The 20,269-nt window shown below is 39.8% G+C and overlaps 1 protein-coding gene across 1 annotated transcript in view; it reads right to left on the bottom strand.

Moving 5' to 3' along the window:
• tbck (TBC1 domain containing kinase) overlaps nt 1–20,269 on the bottom strand; it is a 43,418-nt gene that overhangs the window by 17,329 nt on the left and 5,820 nt on the right. The window contains exons 14-23 of the mRNA XM_068727800.1: nt 20,106–20,235; nt 19,746–19,844; nt 19,581–19,643; nt 19,362–19,488; nt 19,066–19,116; nt 18,898–18,981; nt 17,823–17,908; nt 15,925–15,961; nt 12,074–12,235; nt 3,480–3,652 (exon numbers count right to left, since the gene is read on the bottom strand). Coding sequence (XP_068583901.1) covers nt 3,480–3,652; nt 12,074–12,235; nt 15,925–15,961; nt 17,823–17,908; nt 18,898–18,981; nt 19,066–19,116; nt 19,362–19,488; nt 19,581–19,643; nt 19,746–19,844; nt 20,106–20,235 — 1,012 coding nt within the window. The remainder of the gene's footprint in view (nt 1–3,479; nt 3,653–12,073; nt 12,236–15,924; nt 15,962–17,822; nt 17,909–18,897; nt 18,982–19,065; nt 19,117–19,361; nt 19,489–19,580; nt 19,644–19,745; nt 19,845–20,105; nt 20,236–20,269) is intronic.

Raw genomic sequence — 20,269 nt, 5'->3', positions numbered from 1 at the left:
AATTCACTGTATACTGTAACTGTAGTTCCACCACTGAGTATTGTTTGTTGTTTTATTCCATCTTTCCCATTAAATCTTAGCCTACAGGATAGATTCACATCTGTTCAAGTCTTTCTTAAAACAATTTGCCCATTAGAACATTGAAAGAGGTTTTGCTTGCTATAATCATTCCTCTTGTCCATACTGGCCCTAATAAAAGAGGATCCCTTCTTAAAGCAATTTCAATGTAAGTGATGAGGGACATACAGTATAATCCACCGTCTTTGCTTTGGGCAAAAATACATTACAAATCTTAGCTTAAGCTAATATGAAGCTTCAGCCACTAAACAAATAAAGCAGATATCTTTTTCTTTTTAGTCAGCAATTCCCTGTCCGAGATGATTCCAAACTGTTTGGATAAGGTGTTCTGTTGACATGCACTCCAAAAGCAAACCTTTGAACATGGACCTACATTGAACACATGGCAACATACAGTGTAACTGGTTTACTGTTAGTTTGTGTGAACCAACAGTGTGTGCGTGTGTGTACATAGCACCTTTTAATCTCGAGAAAAGATATCTTTCAAGTCATCTTCGGATTGATTTTATAGGGGCAACTGAAAAGGGAGGGACTGCATGTTGATAGATGTGACTTCTCATACACCTTCATTTGCTGTTGCTACAGTCTCATCTTGCAGCATTTCACACACTATACAAACCTAACCAAGTTTTAGCTGAGAAAGTCAAATGACTCCAATGAATTTCGTAGAGTCAGCAGTCTTCAAGTCTCGGCGTAATATGTGCCGACATGTTTAATGATGAGAAATGAGCAAATAATTTCTATATCAACATTCAGATTGCAGTCATACTGTGCAATTAGTGTTGTGTGTACTGTATGTGTGTGTCTGTGGTCAGTCTAGTGATGAGCGTGTCATTTCAAAGTGCGTTACTGCCTGAATGTTTTCTGAGGAAGACAGGGGGTGCAGATAGATATGGCCATGTATCAATGCCACCTCCCACCCATTTCTCATTCAGCTTTGGCTGAATGAGAAAGATTACAGCAATCACTTGGGCACACAGCAGATAGGAGCTGACGAGAGTGTTTGTGAGCTTTCTGAACACAATGCATTCAGGTGTGAAAGGCAAACAGAGCTGCGCCACAAAAACTAAACAAAGACAATAGATGTGATGTGTGAAAGAAAGCATCAATTCAATGAATACTCCTTAAAACTAAGTATGAACACCTTTATGCAGGTTTGTTTAAAGCTGAGACAAGGAACTTTCATTTTGTGTTCGATTTTGGGGTTCCCTGTGGACAAAAGTGGTATCATTTCCAAGCACCAGAGTCCTTTTTGAAAACCTATAATTTTACTAGAGCAGGATCCAACAGTCTGCTCTGCACAGTCCTGGTTCTGGTTCTCCTGTGCCTCCCTTCTCTCCAGCGGACCCAGCAATACGGCCTGGGTCTCCAGCAGTGTGCTGTTGGTGTTGGCTCCCAGCAGAGACCAGCGGAGCAGCAGAGCAAAGCTCTACGCCTGGCCGTGGGAGGAGATGCTGCTGCTGGGCGCTGAGTTCTCCTAATTCCAAAGTTTCTGACTGCAGGTCAAAGGCTGCAGCGAAACCTGATCTGAATCAGTCCGCGGCGGGCTGGTTTTAGCCGGGCTGGTTTGCATGACTTTTATCTAATTTTGTGTGAAATCTGACCTGGTGGCATTGATGTCAAGCATTAAGAACAACTATTTAGTAAAAGCAAATCTTCACAATGATGGTCTTGTTGACTTATAGAGGCATCAATATTAAATATTCATCACCAGTTCCTCACAGTAGCTTTAAATCATTTTTGCTATGTTCTTATTTTTATTTGCACATATATCTGTATTTCTGTAACTTAGGAGGGATGGTCTTAACATTTTTGGCGACATCTCACACTTGCTGCTAGTAAGCTGAATGGACTTCTGATAAAAGCATCTGCCAAATGAATCAAATTCAATGTAATGTATTTTGTATAATGCAAAGAAATTTGTAACCCTATTTTAAGAATTGCAACAACAGATGTATTTTGTATATTTAGTTTGTATTTGTTAAGCGAATGCATTTTAGAACAAATCAATATTTGGCCACTTTGGGAATTAAAGACAGGGGTTGTCATGTTCTGTATCGAGCATTAAACTGTTAAAAAAAATAATCAATACATCTTAACATGCCTACTTGGGTCACTGCACTCTTCTACAATCAGGTGTTGATTAGAGAAAACAACAGGTGTCACTCCTTGTGCAAATCAGAAAGTGGGTCCAAGTAGCAACAATTTTAAAACTCAGAGCAGAAAAAAATGGATGGCAACAGTCTGAAGAAAGCTGACAAATATTTCCCAAGCAAACTCTACCTTCCAAATTAAAATCAGCTGCTGATGATACACATTTATTAAACCTTTTATAAATAACCCATCATGTCTGTACAGTGTGAGTCTGTATGAGTGGCACTAAATAAGAAGAAAAAGATATTGCAGCCTTGTTTTAAGATTTATCATGCTCACAAGACACAATAAATGTTAGAGATTTATTAAAAATGGAAATCAAAATGACCATTTTTGATTAATTAGCTATAGGCTGATATTCATATTTCAAATCATCACTGATCGGTGCATTTGAAATTCAATTTTGGCAGCATTAACCTACAGTAAAATTAGAATATAATATCTACATTATTTTATGGTAATTGTTGATAGTGATTTCTATTACTTTTTAGTATTAAAACATTAAACATGAGGGTAAATAGTACCTTAATATTTACCTCAATATGCTTTACAAGCATATTAACCTGTTATTATGTTATTATGCTCTCTTCATCAAAATAGAACCTCAACTTAATATTACATGGTTTTACTCTGTGATTGCATCAGCTCAAAGTTAGACAGATTTGCTAATAAGAGAATATTACCTGATAAAACCTTGTGTTTTGAGCAGATTCTTAGCCTATACTTATGCCCCATCCGAGAGATGGGATATGTTTTTCCCATTATTGGTATTCAAATACATAAAATTAATCCATAATATTACCAAGATATTTTTATTGTTCTTAACAAAAGAATAAAACATTACCCCATTAATATGACTGTATGTTATTACCAAGATCATTATGTCACTCGTTTGTTAATAATATATAGATTTCGCTGCAGCATATCAACTGATGAATTTAATTCCTGTAAAAAGACCAGTCTCACTCTGTCTCTAACATATCATTTCATTGAAACCTGTGTTGTGTCATTTCGAGGCCATGAATATTCAAAGTGTGTTGAAAGAGACAGCTCATTGTCTCAGATATCAGACTTTAGAAACAAAGTCTTCATTTGTACTGTAATAACGGATACCAGTGACCTCCTTGGTCACTGTGGCTTAACCTCGAAAGTCACTGACAGTAAAAGTTGGAGATACTATGGAGATCATAAGGAAAATCAGTTCACAACCTCTGAAGAAAAGATTCAACTTAATTCTTTCAACTTACCAGGTATGTCTTGGGCATGTCCTGGTAGTCAGACGAGTAGTATGTTGCTGCTTTCCCAAAGACAATGTCACCAGCAGCCTTTGGTGGCTGAGCATGTTGTCGATATGTAGCACTCTTTGGAGTCCAGCAGAAGAGGTTGATGGATTCACGAACACAGCGCTCAATGTCAATTTCTGTGCAGCAAAAAGAAGAGTAATATGAAAATGTTGCTTGCCAATGTTGATGTTAATGCCACCTATGAGAAAAGTCATAAACAATAGAGCAGCCATAATATCGCCTTTTTCATGAAATACCTGTATTACCTACACCCAATTATTATGAAATCACTGAAAAACAACATATTTTTTATGTTTACCCAACAAACATGAATCTTTATACACAGTAAAACCTGGTAATCAAAGGTGAAAATTAGCCGCCTTGGGTAAAAACAGCAGCTTTTTACTTCACAGCAAACGTCTACAGTCATGCTAGGGGCCCTGCAAGGCTGTACTTGTACAGTAGTGCTTTGACCTAAATGCTAACTTTTAGCATGCTCACAATAACAATGATAACATATTGATGTTTAGCAGTTATAATTTAGATTATTCTCCATTTTAGTTTAGTGTGTTAGCATGCTAACATTTGCTAACCACAAAATACAAAGTGAACTGACACTGAAGCTGATATGAGTGCTGATAAACTAATATACTAGACAAATACACATTTTGATCTAAATGGTGGCACTAGAGGAAACTCGAGCAATTACAATGCATCCTGAGGGGAACACCTGTACCAGATCTAATGACAAACTATTGAATAGTTACCAAGACATGTTTACTTGAAACCTAAATAAACTCAGAACAGAGAGTATTCTGCTGATCTCTGCATTTTCAATTACCACTGATAACATTTTACTTTCACTAATTATTTAACTGCTGTGAGTGAGAGAATAAAATGAATGAATGCAAATGTGATTCCCTCCCATAAAGCATAAAATAATATGTATAAATGGAGTGTGGGAGGTTTAGTTGCAGAAGAGAGCAGCTTGACCTTGGCATTTTGCTGCCATTAATAATCGTAAGTAGTCATCCTGCAGTGCCAGTGGCTCTTTGAGATAATAACTGGTCATTGTTTAGCTGCTGTCCTTCATCTAAGCACTTGTCCTAAAATAAGTTTTCAGGGCAGAGCAAAATGTTCTTCTTTTCCCCCCTAATGCCTCTCCAGCAGTATCCATCTTTCTCCTGCTTCTCACATTGAGAATAGAGAGGATTAGGGAACAGGGACTCACTGGATTAGCCGAGGATTTGGGTAAATTAGGAATTCTTTCCTTCTCACTCTTTCACACTGACATCCTTTCTTTCACTCCCCTTTTTCGTGGATAATAAGCAGGTCTGCCTAATGAGTGCTCCTTGGTATGACCTGCACCTGGTCCAGGCTCAAGCTAAATTACATAAAAGATGTATCTTTCCCCCACTCTATGTCCCACAGCGACGTCAAGGTTAGGGTCTGTCAGCTCTCATGGGCTAGGACCTCACAGACTCGGTTACGAGGCTCATTCCAGTGAAAAACACACTGGTGGTCTGAGATTCCTCACCGACGGGCATACACGAAAACACATTTTCTCTCCCTAGGGCGACGAATGCTGCATGCAATCACTCCTCCAGCTAAAAGAGGCAGGAATGGGGAAGAGGAGATTGATAGCGGTTTTAACAAGTCCTGGGCTCAGCTGGGCATTCCAAGGCAGCCAATTTCATTAAAGAGCAACATATTAGGAAGCAAAATTACATTTCAGTAATTATGTAGAGGTGTCAATTGTAGGCTGCTTATTTGTTGCCACAAATAGTAGAATAGCATGATTAGTAAAGAGCAACTCAGTGGAGTTGTGGAATTGGATTGTGGTGCAAAGGAAGAAAAACCTGATAATAATGGAGATTAAAGGGTTTAGTAAATTAAATGACATTGATAACATAAGGTGGGAGAGTGGCAATTGATTATCTATTGTCCAGAGGTTTGTTCTTCCATCCATTTTCATAGTTATACTGTATACCAATGATTACTTTTGGACAACACATGAGGGAATGATTCATGTTGTTGATTACATTTCAAAATTTCACTTGCAGACATGAGAGGGTTTTGCATTTTGTTGGTTGTTTGTTTTGATGAAACTTAGATGGATGATGTGCATTGGATTTTCATGTCTTTAAAGGGTGCATGTACCAATCTTGGAATACATCCCTTAAGTAGTACTAGCGGTCTCATTTCAGTGATCAATCAAAGTGGTTCTCATTAATCCAACACATTTACCCAGGTAACAATGTCAAGTAACCAAAACTGAAACTTAACTGAAACTTAAGAAAATGCTTTGGGAAGTCACAACTGTGGTTGCAGTTGTTGAATTTGAGTTACAAGATAATAAAAAAAACGGTTATGCATATCCTTGATACTGTGGCGAGAGAGAACAAAAAAAACAAATAATTACTATTATTTTCAAGGTATGTTCACAAATCAAAGGATTTTGTATACTAACTAAAAAGCAGCCTGTCAGTCTTCTGAATGTGTTGATTGCACACTGGAGTCCATCAAAACTACCTGATGACATTATTAATTCAATGCTACAGTTCTGAATGTCATAAAACACTTAGTGTCAGTCATTTTCAAGTGCAAACTTCTCTTTGCTAACAGTGAAAAATAAGCAGCTCAGAAATAACTCAGCTTTTCTGAGGTCTGAGTATTTGTAGACATAGTTAAACATTTAGCTCAAATGCTGGATTGAAGCTGAGAAAATTAATAAATTCAGCCCCAGGTAAATATTGTCAGGACATTATGGATATGATACCCAGGTCCTACTTAATACTGGCTGCCTGCAATAGTATTATTTTATGTGTACTCAAATGTTAAAATGCCCCAGACTACACTATCAGTCAAATCACAAAATGCAAAATGAAAATATGTCATGCCAAATCTGTCATCCACCAACACTAAACCTTCAACATCAATATTCTACTTCTCCTTCTGCTGATGTTTTCAAGGTGTCCCTGTGTGCAGTGTGCCTCGAGCACTTTCAGCAGCCCGTGGTTGTTTTTCTCAGAGCTAAACGTCTATAACTAGAGCTCATCGGTTCTGTGCCCAGCTCTGCTCATTGAGACAGATGCTAATGTCCCGTGAAGGCAAATGCCGCTGCATCATCAGTAAACACACGGTTCCTGTCAGCCGGAGAGCCTTTCTGGTCTATTGTGAATCAATGAAGTCTCCAAACAAGAGAAAGTTATAGATTACCCAAGGCTACAAGACTTAGCAAATGGGGAATCACAAAATGAGATTAATTGCAAACAAATGGCAGCTGAGATGAATTGCTGGCTCCAAGGCGAAATGTTGCAGCACAGGTCTTACCTGTTTCACTTTTAATTTGATTTCAGACTCTGATATACTGAGTGTGATAGCATTCATAAAACGTATTAACAAAAATAAATCAGGAATATTTTAGTCTTTGTATGGTCCAGAGAGCCACAATGACTTAAGTAACACATTTGTGAAGAGGAAGTTGTGTGAAGGATGATGAGTACCAGTGAAAGAATTGACAGCTTGGGAAACCAGTGGTGGGAGCATGACCTTATAGTCTGCATCACTTCCCTTAAATCTGGATTCCTTCTCTTCGTTGGAATATTGGCAAGTATAGACTTCCCAGTGTTATGTGTAATAGGCTTGTCACTGAGAATTATTGTCACTGGCCCCATTTACTGCCGAGAAGGAGGGAGAGAGAGGAGTGTGTCTGAATCATTTAAGAGCCACTGTCCTGTAACGTTATCTTGACCGTTAACTTTTATTCCGACAGTTGCCGACGGGAATAGAAAGAGAGCAGACTTGTTTGTATTTCGCAACTAAATGTCAAGCCTTCTTATGCATCTTGTAAAGTTCATCCACTTCACTGAACCTTAGAACAAGTCAAAATGTATATGCATGTTGTCATCACCACTAAATACAGGCTCCCAACATGCACAGGCTGAAATGAACAGAAATGTCCATGATGGTGTGTACCAAACCAGAATGGTACAAAGTGGGAGATGATGTTGTCCTACAGAAGCAGGTTTAGCTAGTCACTTAAGAGCTTAACAACTCTTTTTGAAATTGTGACTGTTTTTAGAGTAAATATGGTGTAAACATGTTTTAAATTAAATATTTAATTCTTTCTCTCTCAAATCAGCTATCTCCCATTTGATTTCTCTTTCCTTCTAGCTTGATTGAGTAAGATTGATTGACTAACTAGATTTAGTCAATTATCCTTCTTTTATACTGTTCAGCCAGCATCAGGGCATGTTTTTCTGGCTTCACACTCAGCAGTTTCTGTTGTTACATGCATGTGATGCATGTGAAGCATGTGGACTCTGCTCTGAAACAAATTCATGTAAGTCTCAGTGGACATTCATTTTGCACGCCTGATGTCAGGAAGAAGCAGGTGCGGGCCACAAATCACAAGATATCTACCATAACTCAATGTGTGTGTGTGTGTGTGTGTGTGTGTGTGTGTGTGTGTGTGTGTGTGTGTGTGTGTGTGCGTGCGTGTGTGTGGCTTTGTGTACTCATAACTACACGAATGTAGTAATGCAGAGCAAATACAGACTGACCTCCAAAAATCAACAAAGGCTGCCCAGGTCTATTATTGTAACTCAATTATCTAACATGGCCAAACCTACTATATGTTTACTTTCATGTACTATGCATTGAATCACATGCACTACAATTGGTATGCTCAATCAAAACATATTTAGCCTGTTAAGATGGGTGGGTTAGGAACAAGTCCACAGATACACTAGCAGCTCTGTGAAGCTGTACTTTGGCGTGGAAGTATGAGTAACATGGTCCCCATCTTAGTTAAGCATGTTGCCGTGCTAACATTTTTTATTTAGCCCCAAAAATAAAGTGCAGTAGTTTTTGCAGGAATTCCATCATAAGCTGAACTAAATTTTGAGCTGATGGTTATAGTAGTAGAAAAGTCAGGGGATCGCCGACGTCAGTAGGCTTCCTCCTTTAGGAACCATGAATGCTTGTGTGCAATTTCATGGCAATCCATCAACTATCAGTCTGGATCAGGGTGGTGGAACAGCCGACAGACAGACACTAACATTACCATCACTAGAGCCATTCTGCTAGCATGTCTAAAAAATAAACCCTGCACAGTCAAGGATTATAAACCCACAGTACTAAGACTTCTACTCTCATTTAGTAGGGGTGATAAATATTGAGCTGAACTGTTTTGTACTTGGATTTAGCAGTCTGTAACAAGTTATATAATACCATCTTGTGTACTAGAACATGGCTGGAAACTTAAATAAACAGATTGAGGTCAGTCTACAGCCCGGAATTCATTCCTAATATAGTTTGCCAGATACTACACTGTAACTACCCAGGTATACACAAGCTGCGATAATAAGGCTGGAAGTGATATACAGAAACGAGCTGGCAGCGGTAGCCACTCTCAGGAAATCTTGCCAAAGAAGCCGACTGCAGCTCTAGGCCAACATATTTTACCTTTATAAGGAGAATTGGCTCTCCTTTTCCCTTCTGCCTCAATCACATGAATCTGTTGGACAGTAAAACACAGTGAAGTACGGCAACACTGAATTTAGGCTGAAGGGGAGGCTGTTGGCCTTAGTTTACAGAGTGCTCCAGCAAGCCTTTTGAACAAATCGTCCCCGCCTCTGTTGGTTTTAAAACCCCAATGTCATTCTGCCTTTCAGCCAGAAAAAATAAGGGCTCAGCAGCATTGGGAAATAGAGTTTTAAAGGAAATTGTTTGAGCTATCCCCCAGGCGAGAGGTACATTCTGAAGACATACATTATGAATGCCGCTCTCTGATTTTATGTCACTGATACTTTGCTGAAGTAATGTCTTTGTGAAACTGAAAAGGAGCTGTAAAGAGGGCATGTATTAAGAGACACTATTGTCGCCACAGTGTGTGTTCAGTCTGTGAGGCATATTATAGTCGACAAAAACATCGAAGTCCCCAGGGCAATGTGTCACGTTAAAAGCCATGTTAAAAGCCCCTTTGACTGGGGGTCATTCTGTTAAAATGACAACAACAGAGCAAAGCTAATAAAATGCATTTCCATCAAGCTTGTATGATCAGAATCAACCCACTGAATACCTTGTTGATTTGTCGACCCTCCTAAGAAAGGAGGCAGGAATACTCGTCTTTCCTGCCATGCACTGAAACCAACTGGATTAACAACCATAAAGCGGAGTTAAGACACTGAATTTTTTTATATTTTATTATGTGTTAAGTGCAATGTTTAATACGTGTCTCTGTATGTTAGTATTGGCAAAGCAGATAGTTGCTTCAGGCAGCCTGCTGGCCTCACATCCCCATGCTAACGCTGGGCTTTATGTATGCGTGTCTTATCTACTTCTCTTGCAGGAGTAATCCTGCATTTGTGGTCCAGAGCTGAAAAGGTGCCACTTACCATCCCTGGTTAGATGTCCCATAACTGATATAGCACCGAAAAATCAAATAGCAACAATTGATTTTAGTGCCTAAGCAGTCTACAGAGACTAACGATGGATTTGAATCAAGATTAAAAGTGATGCTGGAGAACTCTACTGTGGAGGTTGAGATTATTGTGGCAGACATTTCCCAGGGTGCAGTGGTTGACTGTTCGACAGATGCAGAGCAGAGCGTGGCACGCCTAGAGCACATCAAGGAAGGAGTGTGTTCGTTGGAGAGCAGAGCTGCCTGCTTTGAGAATATCATTAACTCAAGACACATCAGCAAAGTATGTGTGTGATTTTCACTTGTTCATATAGTAACTACAGAGGTACAACTGCTTAACGCATGCAGAAAGTAAATAACGATGCTGTTAGGTTGTTGTTTATTGCCAAGTAATATTTGGCATATAACCCAAGTATGTAATAAACTTGACAAGAGGGACAAAAGGAAGACATAGTATTTACAAAGATGTACAGTTGTGGTCAAAAGTTTACATACACTTGTAAAGAACATAATGTCATGGCTCTCTTGAGTTTCCAGTTATTTTTACAACTCTGATTTTTCTCTGATAGAGTGATTGGAACAGATACTTCTTTGTCACAAAAAACATTCATGAAGTTTGGTTCTTTCATGACTTTATTATGGGTTAACAGAAAAAGTGACAAAATCTGCTGGGTCAAAAATATACATACAGCAACATGAATTAGCAATTTTGGTGACTTAGAAAGTTGTGTCAATGAAATGAGCTTCATAGCATGGCCTCTTAACTTCTTGTGAGTGATTATGAGTGACTACAGCCGGTGACTTCTCTGAGGCCATTTAAATAGGGCTCATTGGATACAAACGCCCACAAACGCTACAATGGGAAAGTCAAAGGAGCTAGCATGGATCTGAAAAAGCGAATCATTGACTTGAACAAGTCAGGAAAGTCACTTGGAGTCATTTCAAAGCAGCTGCAGGTCCCAAGAGCAACAGTGCAAACAATTGTTTGTAAGTATAAAGTGCATGGCACTGTTTTGTCACTGCCACGATCAGGAAGAAAACGCAAGCTATCACCTGCTGCTGAGAGAAAATTGGTCAGGAGGGTGAAGAGTCAACCGAGAACCACCAAAAAGCAGATCTGCCAAGAATTAGAATCTGCTGGAACACAGGTGTCAGTGTCCACAGTCAAGCGTGTTTTGCATCTCCATGGACTGAGAGGCTGCCGTGCAAGAAGGAAGCCCTTGCTCCAAAAGCGCCACCTTAAGGCTCGACTGAAGTTTGCTGCTGATCACATGGACAAAGATAAGACCTTCTGGAGGAAAGTTCTGTGGTCAGACGAAACAAAAATTGAGCTGTTTGGCCACAATGCCCAGCAATATGTTTGGAGGAGAAAAGGTGAGGCCTTTAACCCCAAGAACACCATGCCTACCGTCAAGCACGGTGGTGGTAGTATTATGCTGTGGGGCTGTTTTGCTGCCAATGGAACTGGTGCTTTACAGAGAGTAAATGGGATAATGAAGAAGGAGGATTACCTTCAAATTCTTCAAGATAACCTAAAATCATCAGCCCGAAGGTTGGGTCTTGGGCGCAGTTGGGTGTTCCAACAGGACAATGACCCCTAACACACATCAAAAGTGGTAATGGAATGGCTAAATCAGGCTAGAATTAGGGTTTTAGAATGGCCTTCCCAAAGTCCTGACTTAAAATCCCATTGAGAACATGTGGACAATGCTGAAGAAACAAGTCCATGTCAGAAAGCCATCAAATTTAACTGAACTGCACCAATTCTGTCAAGAGGAGTGGTCAAAGATTCAACGAGAAGCTTGCCAGAAGCTTGTGGATGGATACCAAAAGCGCCTAATTGAAGTGAAAATGGCCAAGGGACATGTAACCAAATATTAGCACTGCTGTATGTATATTTTTGACCCAGCAGATTTGATCACTTTTTCTGTTAACCCATAATAAAGTCATGAAAGAACCAAACTTCATGAATGTTTTTTGTGACAAAGAAGTATCTGTTCCAATCACTCTATCAGAGAAAAATCAGAGTTGTAGAAATAACGGGGAAACTCAAGAGAGCCATGACATTATGTTCTTTACAAGTGTATGTAAACTTTTGACCACAACTGTATGTGCCAGCTTATATTCTCACCTGGCAGGTCAGAGAACAGTAGGATGCACTCATTGAAGCCATTGGCCAAGAGACGGTCCCTGAGCTGCTGCAATATGGCCACGCCGATACAGAAGGGGAAAGAGGAGTTACCCAGCAGCAGTGTGTCCCACAGGTGGAAGATCTTGTGCAGTGGAAACACATCTGTATAGAGCGCACAGAAATGAACACAACAAAGGGGAGATTTTACAAAATGACTGAATACCAGAGTGCCTGAAAAGACAAATCCCATGAAGGATGCACAATAGGCTGCTGCAAGCGGGATATAATAGAATGCAACACGCACATAGAGAGAAATGGGGAATCAGTTTGTACATAATGAGTGTGATTTGCATGTGCATAGTGCATTTACTTAAGATGGCTCTGTGGCTTTAAAATGGGAAGCTCACTAAGCAATATTGTACGTTGGCAACGTTGCCTGGAGGAATATTTGATGTGGGGGAGGCAGCTGGGAAAAATGTTTTTAGGTGGGTGTTGTGGTGGAAAAATGACAGGAAGAACATCAGGGGGCTGAGGAGCTTTAGAGCAAGGAACCTGCACAGGTTATTTCAAGCCAACTAAAACCACATCCTGATAGTGTGTCCCACTGCAGTTATTAGTTCAGTGATATTACTTTCAGTTTTTCGAAAATATAATGTTGCCTCTCTGTTGAGATTTATGCATGAGAACCAGAACTGTCCACCTGTTTCTATCATCCCGCGGTTTGTTAAGGTGGATGCTGGGAAGAACAGTGTGTGTGTGTGTGTGTGTGTGTGTGTGTGTGTGTGTGTGTGTGTGTGTGTGTGTGTGTCTGTGTGGAATGTGGCTTTGGTGAGGCCGAGAGTGTAGGAGTGGTGAGAAAATGCCTCGGAGGGTCTGCACCACATTAGTAGTCAGCTGAGCAGACTAGGGCATGTGACTGACAGGCAATGTGTGTGTGTGCGTGTGTGTGTGTGTGTGTGTGTGTGTGTGTGTGTGTGTGTGTGTGTGTGTGTGTGTGTGTGTGTCTGTGTGAATTGAGGATGACCCTCCAACCTTGTCTCATATTGGATTGAGGACATTAGCAGTCAGAGGGGCACACCTCCTGAATACTGGACTCACACACTGCCTCAGGGGGAAGAAAAGGGGTAGGGGGTAAAAGGGTCACACCTCACACTCTCTGCCCCAGGAGTGGTCTCTGTGTGTGTGTGTGTGTGTGTGTGTGTGTGTGTGTGTGTGTGTGTGTGTGTGTGTGTGTGTGTGTGTGTGTTTGACTGAACCTCACTGCAAAGGGCTGAAGCAGATCAATTTGGCTACAATTAATGTAAATCATAGGTTGTGTTCTGTCTATAGGAGTCTGCAGACTAGCATAGTTCAAGTGCAGCTATCTAAAATAATATTGAGAAAGCAAAAAGTTATTCAAACAGTTGTACCGTATGATGTGTCAGAAGTTAATTGCACATTATTTAATTCGTAACAATGATCTGTGACCCTTGCTAATATGCTCATATTTCAGAGCTCCAAATGTGCCCTGCTGAAGATAAAAGCTCAATGCTGCCATCAACTGACAAATGGCATGCTGAGAACAAGCAGAAAAATAATACAAAATAATTATAATGTACCTGAAGGTGAAAGGACTCTTACTGTGCATTATGCTTATTGGAATCAGCAGGTTTTCAAAATTAAGCAAGGAAACCTACAATTATTGCTGGAATCTGTAATATTTCCTCATCTACCAATCTTCAGAAAATTCAATTTGAAACATCTCAAACATGTAGACATCATCGGCATCTAAAACTGATCACAGAACTGCGGGCACTGAAATCATTTGGCCACCTGATTGTGATGAGTGACACCTAAACTAGTACTAACTTGATGAAACTATTTCTTTTTTATTCCCTGTACATACTGGTTAATGTCGAAACATTATAAACACCATGCAAAATATTTCAGTCCAAGTTAACATCACAATCTACACTGTCCCTAATTGAACAAGCTTGTAAAACTGAACTGAAGCTGAACATTTTATAAGATTCACAAAGGTTGCTTATTTTGTACAAGCCCAGTGTTGCATGTATGGACGTATCTTCTCATAAGTTTAGATCTGCCAAAAGCTCCTTATGAGCTTTTTGCTATTTTTGATTTTTTTTTTTTGTAAAAGTGTTAAAAATCTTGAGGTAAAACTAGCAGCAGTAGTGTTAATCTTGACCCTTACATCCACATTTGCTCTTGAAGATATATTAAAGAGGGAGGACATTCATTAGTATGTGGTACACAAAATCAAATTTAGGGCATTCAAGATCGTAAAAATAAATAAAAAAGACTTTAATAAATATGGGCATAACAAGGTACAAAAATACATCACGCCCTCCTAAAGGTTCTCCTGAGGAAGGAAAGTTCGCCGATGAGTTTTGATGTATTTTTATAATGTTTTAAATCAATATTTATTAAAGGTGTTTTATTTTTACCATCCCGGAGTAGAGCGCCTGGAATTGATTTTGTCTGCCACATCCCACCCATGGACCTCGACATAATGGTTTTTTTTTTTTCCTTCATAATGTTACCTCAAAAATCTTGTTGCGAACTGAAGGTTAGAATACATTATCTGCGTGTTATCACCCGACTGTAAAATCATGACAATGTAATCAATATCCTTGAAATAGCTGTACGATAACAACCACAATGACTTATACAGTATACTGTATTTCTTACAAAATCTAGCACACATTTTATTTTTCTAACTTGGAGCGTTAATGGTCTTGCGAGTCACTACTTAGACACATTAAATCGTGCAGACTGGCCCACAGGAAGCGTTACAATAATCCTGTAAAGTCTACAGCTCAGTCCCACCACTCTGCTTAGTCACAGAGTCACAGAGACGTGACACTTAGACAGATTTGGTTCCTGCATACAAAAGACCTTTGCCTTTTAAAAACTACAGTATAGTGCACCATCCAATTCTGCCTGGCCTTTTGGGAAAATTCTTTTAAAACAGTGATACGCACCACCAGTCAGCATGTCAAGCCAAAGGTATAACACGATGAAATACATGCCCTGCATTTAACATTGTACAGTATATACAGTAAGTATCGGCAACAAGAATGGCCCATGTCAGTGTTTTATTATATATTATTGGATCATTATTACTGATACATTAACATAAATACCTAAATGTTGAGTTGGTTGAGGAGCAGTGAATTTTATCTGCTTTATATACAGTACTTTTGGGTAGTGTAATCAATAACAATGCATCATATGTTTTGAATGAAACATCTCTGAAAGGTAACTAGCACTCCAGCTGTAAATGGAAATATAGTGGAGTAGAAGTATGAAGTAGCAGAAGATGGAAATAAATTAGTAAAACAAAAAGTACCAAAAAAATGACAGTACTTGATTTAATGTATTCAGTTAATTTACACCACTGGGTTTTAAGCCTCTTAGCTGCAAAATTAGTTCAGTCCATCAACTGAACTTGGAACATGAATTTGTTTTTTATGTCATGCATCCTGCTATAGATCATCAATGACAACTGAGCAAACTCTATCCACTGACGTAGACTGCAAGATGTAGTTGAAATCCTCGAAAAAAACTGAGGATAAATGAAAAATGTGCTGGTGAAAATCTGAGGTAGTGTGGGACTGAGCGGTCGAGTCCTTTCCTTTCAGATCTGGAATTAATTAGCAGCTACAATAAAGGTCATGGAGAGAAAAAAACACTAAGACCTACAGATCTGGTTCACACTGGACCCACTGACCTTTTCAGTCTCTTTTATTCATACTCTAATTGAAGCAGACTCAAATTACCCTCTGAAAATTTTTGATTATGCTCAATGTGACATCATATTCACATTGTGAGTACAAGGAAAAGCTACTTACGTGTAAACATTGTCAGGAACCATGGAATAGCATAAAGCTGTGCGGTGAGAAAAAGAGATAAGAATACAGTAAGCACATTTATGAGATCATGAAGCATTCATTTGTATGCAATATTCAGTACGTCAAATAAAATTGCTGAGAGCTCACATGAAATAAGTGAACTGCTTTAGAGATTTCCCTAAGACATGCAGCACACAACTCTATGCCTTCTGAGAAACAGAAACGGCCATAAAGAGCAAACTGCTGAGTTTGGTTATTAGTCAATGGGGAGAAAGCAAACAATGAATCTCATTATACAAATCATCTTGTCATCCATCTTCCTTTCTCTCCATTCTACACTTTCCCTGGAGGAAATGCATAAAGTTAAAATTAAAGACCGCACACACACTCTACCATTAACCACCTGTTATAACACCTGCCAATCGCTGGCCACTATTGCTGAGACTCTGTAATATTCAGTAGTAAAGTGTCTGGAGCAGAGTGTGCAGGAATACTGGAGCTCATCTCAGTAAGTTAATCGATAGCTAATTGCATGGGAGCTGATGACTGTTCAGTAGACCTCTTCTGAGCCCAGGAGTAATGACCAGGAGAGAGAGCCACCACACTGAGTCTCAATTCAACCGTTCACTAGCAGAACTGCGAGTCCAGCCAGATTGGATTAGTGTAGGTGTAAATGGCAGACCCAGGGGAGCAGATGTGGCCAAATTGAGAATGGTTGGAATTAAACCGCTGGCCACATGCAATCTGACTCTCTGCCGATGGCTTCAGGCATTACTGGAGCGGAGTACTTGAACACCACAACATTTCCAAAGATTACTTGTGGTTCTGTGTGCTTGCACAAGACAAACTGTATTAATCTAGCCATGTTTTAGTTTGCATGAATTGGAAGCAAATCCATTTTATACTGCAGTGACATTTGGTCTTTTAGGGCAGACGGATTTGTTTCCTCAGTAAAACAACAGTTCAGAGTGTTCTGTGAAGTTCACAGAGGAAAAGGGGATTTATGGTCTGTAAAGTCTAATTACTGGGATTGACATCAAACATGAAAGCTGCATCAACAAAGCTTGTTCCAATATCATCCTGGCCTACCAACAAAAACAAGAATATCAAGTCTCCTTTGAAAGGCAAGTCAATACTGGTAGCTCTGTACATACAGTACATGTCAAGTCAGCATCATAACAGTATGCTTTTCTATGAAGTGTCAAGTTTGAAAATTGGACTAGTAAGAAATCAACAACTACAGGTAACATTTGTGCAAAGAGCCAAAGTATCTGTCCTAATATCATGTTTTTCTACACACTTTAAATTATGGCAGTCAACATTTCACTTGGACCACTTTACAAAAAGAGCTGCAGCAAGGAGGAGGAAGAGGACGCTTTGATCCCTGACTCCTCTATGACAAAGACCCCACTTTTCATCGGGTAATGTCCCAGAGTCCGGTCCACAGGTGACACACATTCATCAGCACACTAACTGAAACCCAGAGAGACTGTAGACACTTTAACCTTGTCACTGTCTGCGCACAGTTGAAGTGAAGGGCAGGAAGAGGTGGCATATAGTAAGAGAAATATGGTAAGCCTGGCAGAGGACAATCATTAAGTGTGCATGGCAGACATTAATCGCTGTATAAATCACCAGTGGACTACAGGGAGAACCTGACCCTCGCCACAAATACTGGAAAGGAGGATGTGGAACAAAAAGTGTTATGGACAATGAAAAGATATACACTGTGATCTATGGATGGTCATTTCCTTTGGCCCTCATACGGAGAAAACAACTGGAATAATTTCTTACTGTTTTTGACTTGCAATAAAAGACAATGTTGTTATCCTTGCATGCCCTCCACTGCTGCCTACTGTTGTCAATGTGTCAGGGCACCTGCACTCTTGGAAACTTACGTCTGGGATGAAGCCAATCTCATTTAGATGGTTGCTCAGCTCTGGGTCATGGAAGGCAATCATTTGGGAGAAGACGGTCAAGTATTCTGAAACAGAGGCAAAAGGGCAAGAGGTCTATATATAATTTATAGCAGCCTGAGTGCTAAAAACCTGAAAGGAAGTGTACTCGACCGGACACTTTACAGCAAGAGTAAGCAACCTTAGACACGCTCCCATTGGCAAACTGTAACTTAACCAATGGCACACTAGCAGTAAGCGTTTACAGTCAACAGTAAGAACACAACATGTATTACACAAACATACACATACACAAACCGACCTAATACATGATTGGATTTAGTAAATCAGTCATGAAGCAATGAAATCTCATAGTTCAGATACTTTTTAAAACTATTTGTTGCCTTATAACAAAGAGGCAGAAAGACACAATGTTGCAGGTAGACTGCTGATTAACTGTGCAACCAGGGAAATTAACTTCTACACATGTCAAATGGAAACATTGTAATGCTGTACTAGCACCATTCTTCATGCTGTAAATGAACAAAGATCCTCCAACCAGACAGATAAACATTAGCTAGCTCTCCAGGGCATCTAGCAGTGGAAAGAAAGGATAAGAGCCACATTCCCCACAGAGTTCAAGAGGTGTATTGCGTAGCCGTTGTCACATAAGAATTGCTTGTGACATTTCTCTGCAGGCTTTTGCAGTTTCATTTGTTTCCCTATCTCTAAATGATGTGGCTCAGCTGCAAACTCCATTAAGACAAACTGAAATTAGTTTTTACAGCTTAGGAACAACATGGAGCCAAAATGTAATCAACATTGAGCGAAGGGCCTGATGCTCGGTGCCAGCCGCTGATAATTTGTGTTTGAATTTAGCTGAATGCGCTGACCATGTTTAATACTGAACTAATAATGAATTAGCTCAAAAACACTGGATGGCTTAAGTGGAGACAAGTACTCTTGAGCTAGTGTGTAATTTATATCAAGAGAAACAAAAAAGATAAGCTTTAAAATCACAAGACTGTATTGCTGTGAAAAACACAGCAGAATGAGTGTGTAGTCTAGTATATCTCACCTTGAATGACATGAGAGTTGTCCTTCAGGAAAAAGTTGTACAAGTACTTGGGGATGAAGGCAGACATGCAGGCATATGCCAGGGCTGAAAAAAGTACAAGATAAATATGAAGAGAAGCCAAAAAACTAAAAAAGAAAAGTAGAACTAAAAACCTTCATTATTCATTACCTTCATTATTAAAGTTTAAGTAGAGGAATGGGGCACACAGTGAATCCAAACCTGAAATGATCAGAAGAAAACAGTTTTTATACAAATTTGCAGGGGATTTACAAGATGTGACATGAGCACCATCTAGTGTCCGGGCATGTGTAGTACAATAAAGAATAACACAAACAAAGGAGGAAGGGGTTGTGGGGGTGGGAGGGTGTTGGCGGATGCAACAGAGGGTAAAACACAAAGAATAACGAGAAACAAAGGAAACATCAAGTGAGACAGTAAAAGACATTTCCGGAAGAGTGTCTAACCCTGCCAGTAGACCAGGTCAGGGTGGGAGACCACCCAGGCTTTCAACACACGCCTGAACTTGATGTGGCCCTGAGGAGACGACAGCAGCTCATCGTACTGGTGACAGCGCGGGATGTCCACCTCAATCTGTAGGCATGCAAAAAAACACACCCAACACAAGAATGAAGCCAAAAAAGTTTTAAACTTGTTACGGCTGTGTCTTCTTTTGAACAAGTTACCTGTCTGTCAGTTGGTATGGGAGTATCCTTGTCAATGCTTTCGTATTTGGCTTGAATGTCTCCCTGTGTAAAAAAAAAAAAAAGAGAAAAGAAATGATAAATGTCAGCTCAAAACAATGTTAAAACTGCAGCTTTTCTCAACACAGGACGACAATTCTCCTGTACCTCAATGCCAAGCAGTGCTGCCCACGCCAGACCTCGAACAAGAGGGGGAATATCCACTCTGGCCTCTTTCCATACAAAGTTCTTCTTGTAAGGATAGGCCTGAAGATAAAACATGAAACGGAGTATAAATTACCAAGCTCTGATTCAACAGTAACCTGTTTAAATGATAATACAAATAATAAAAGTTGAAAGAGTTGAAACAAGCACTAGGCACAGACATATTTAGGCACTCTGTCTAATTGTGGAAGACATGCTCATGTGTGAGTGCTGTTAAAGTGTATGTGTGTGTGTGTGTGTGTGTGTGTGTGTGTGTGTGTGTGTGTGTGTGTGTGTGTGTGTGTGAATTTGTATGGAGCAGACCTTGAGCAGCCTGTCAAAGAGGATGATGCGGATGAGTTGGTACTCGGTGTCTCTCTCTCGGATGATGAGTGGGAGCGTGACGGTGGCCGACAGCTCATTGCTGCTGTTGGACTGGGGCAGACTTGACTGTCTGAAGGAGGGAGAAGTAAAGGGTTTATGACATT

This window comes from Cebidichthys violaceus, unplaced genomic scaffold, assembly GCF_023349555.1.
Source record: "Cebidichthys violaceus isolate CVI_PGR_0920_01 unplaced genomic scaffold, fCebVio1.0.p SCAF_4, whole genome shotgun sequence".
NCBI classification, from domain to species: domain Eukaryota; kingdom Metazoa; phylum Chordata; class Actinopteri; order Perciformes; family Stichaeidae; genus Cebidichthys; species Cebidichthys violaceus.
Note: the sequence above shows the minus strand (reverse complement) of the source record. Positions and strands in the feature narration are given on the sequence as shown.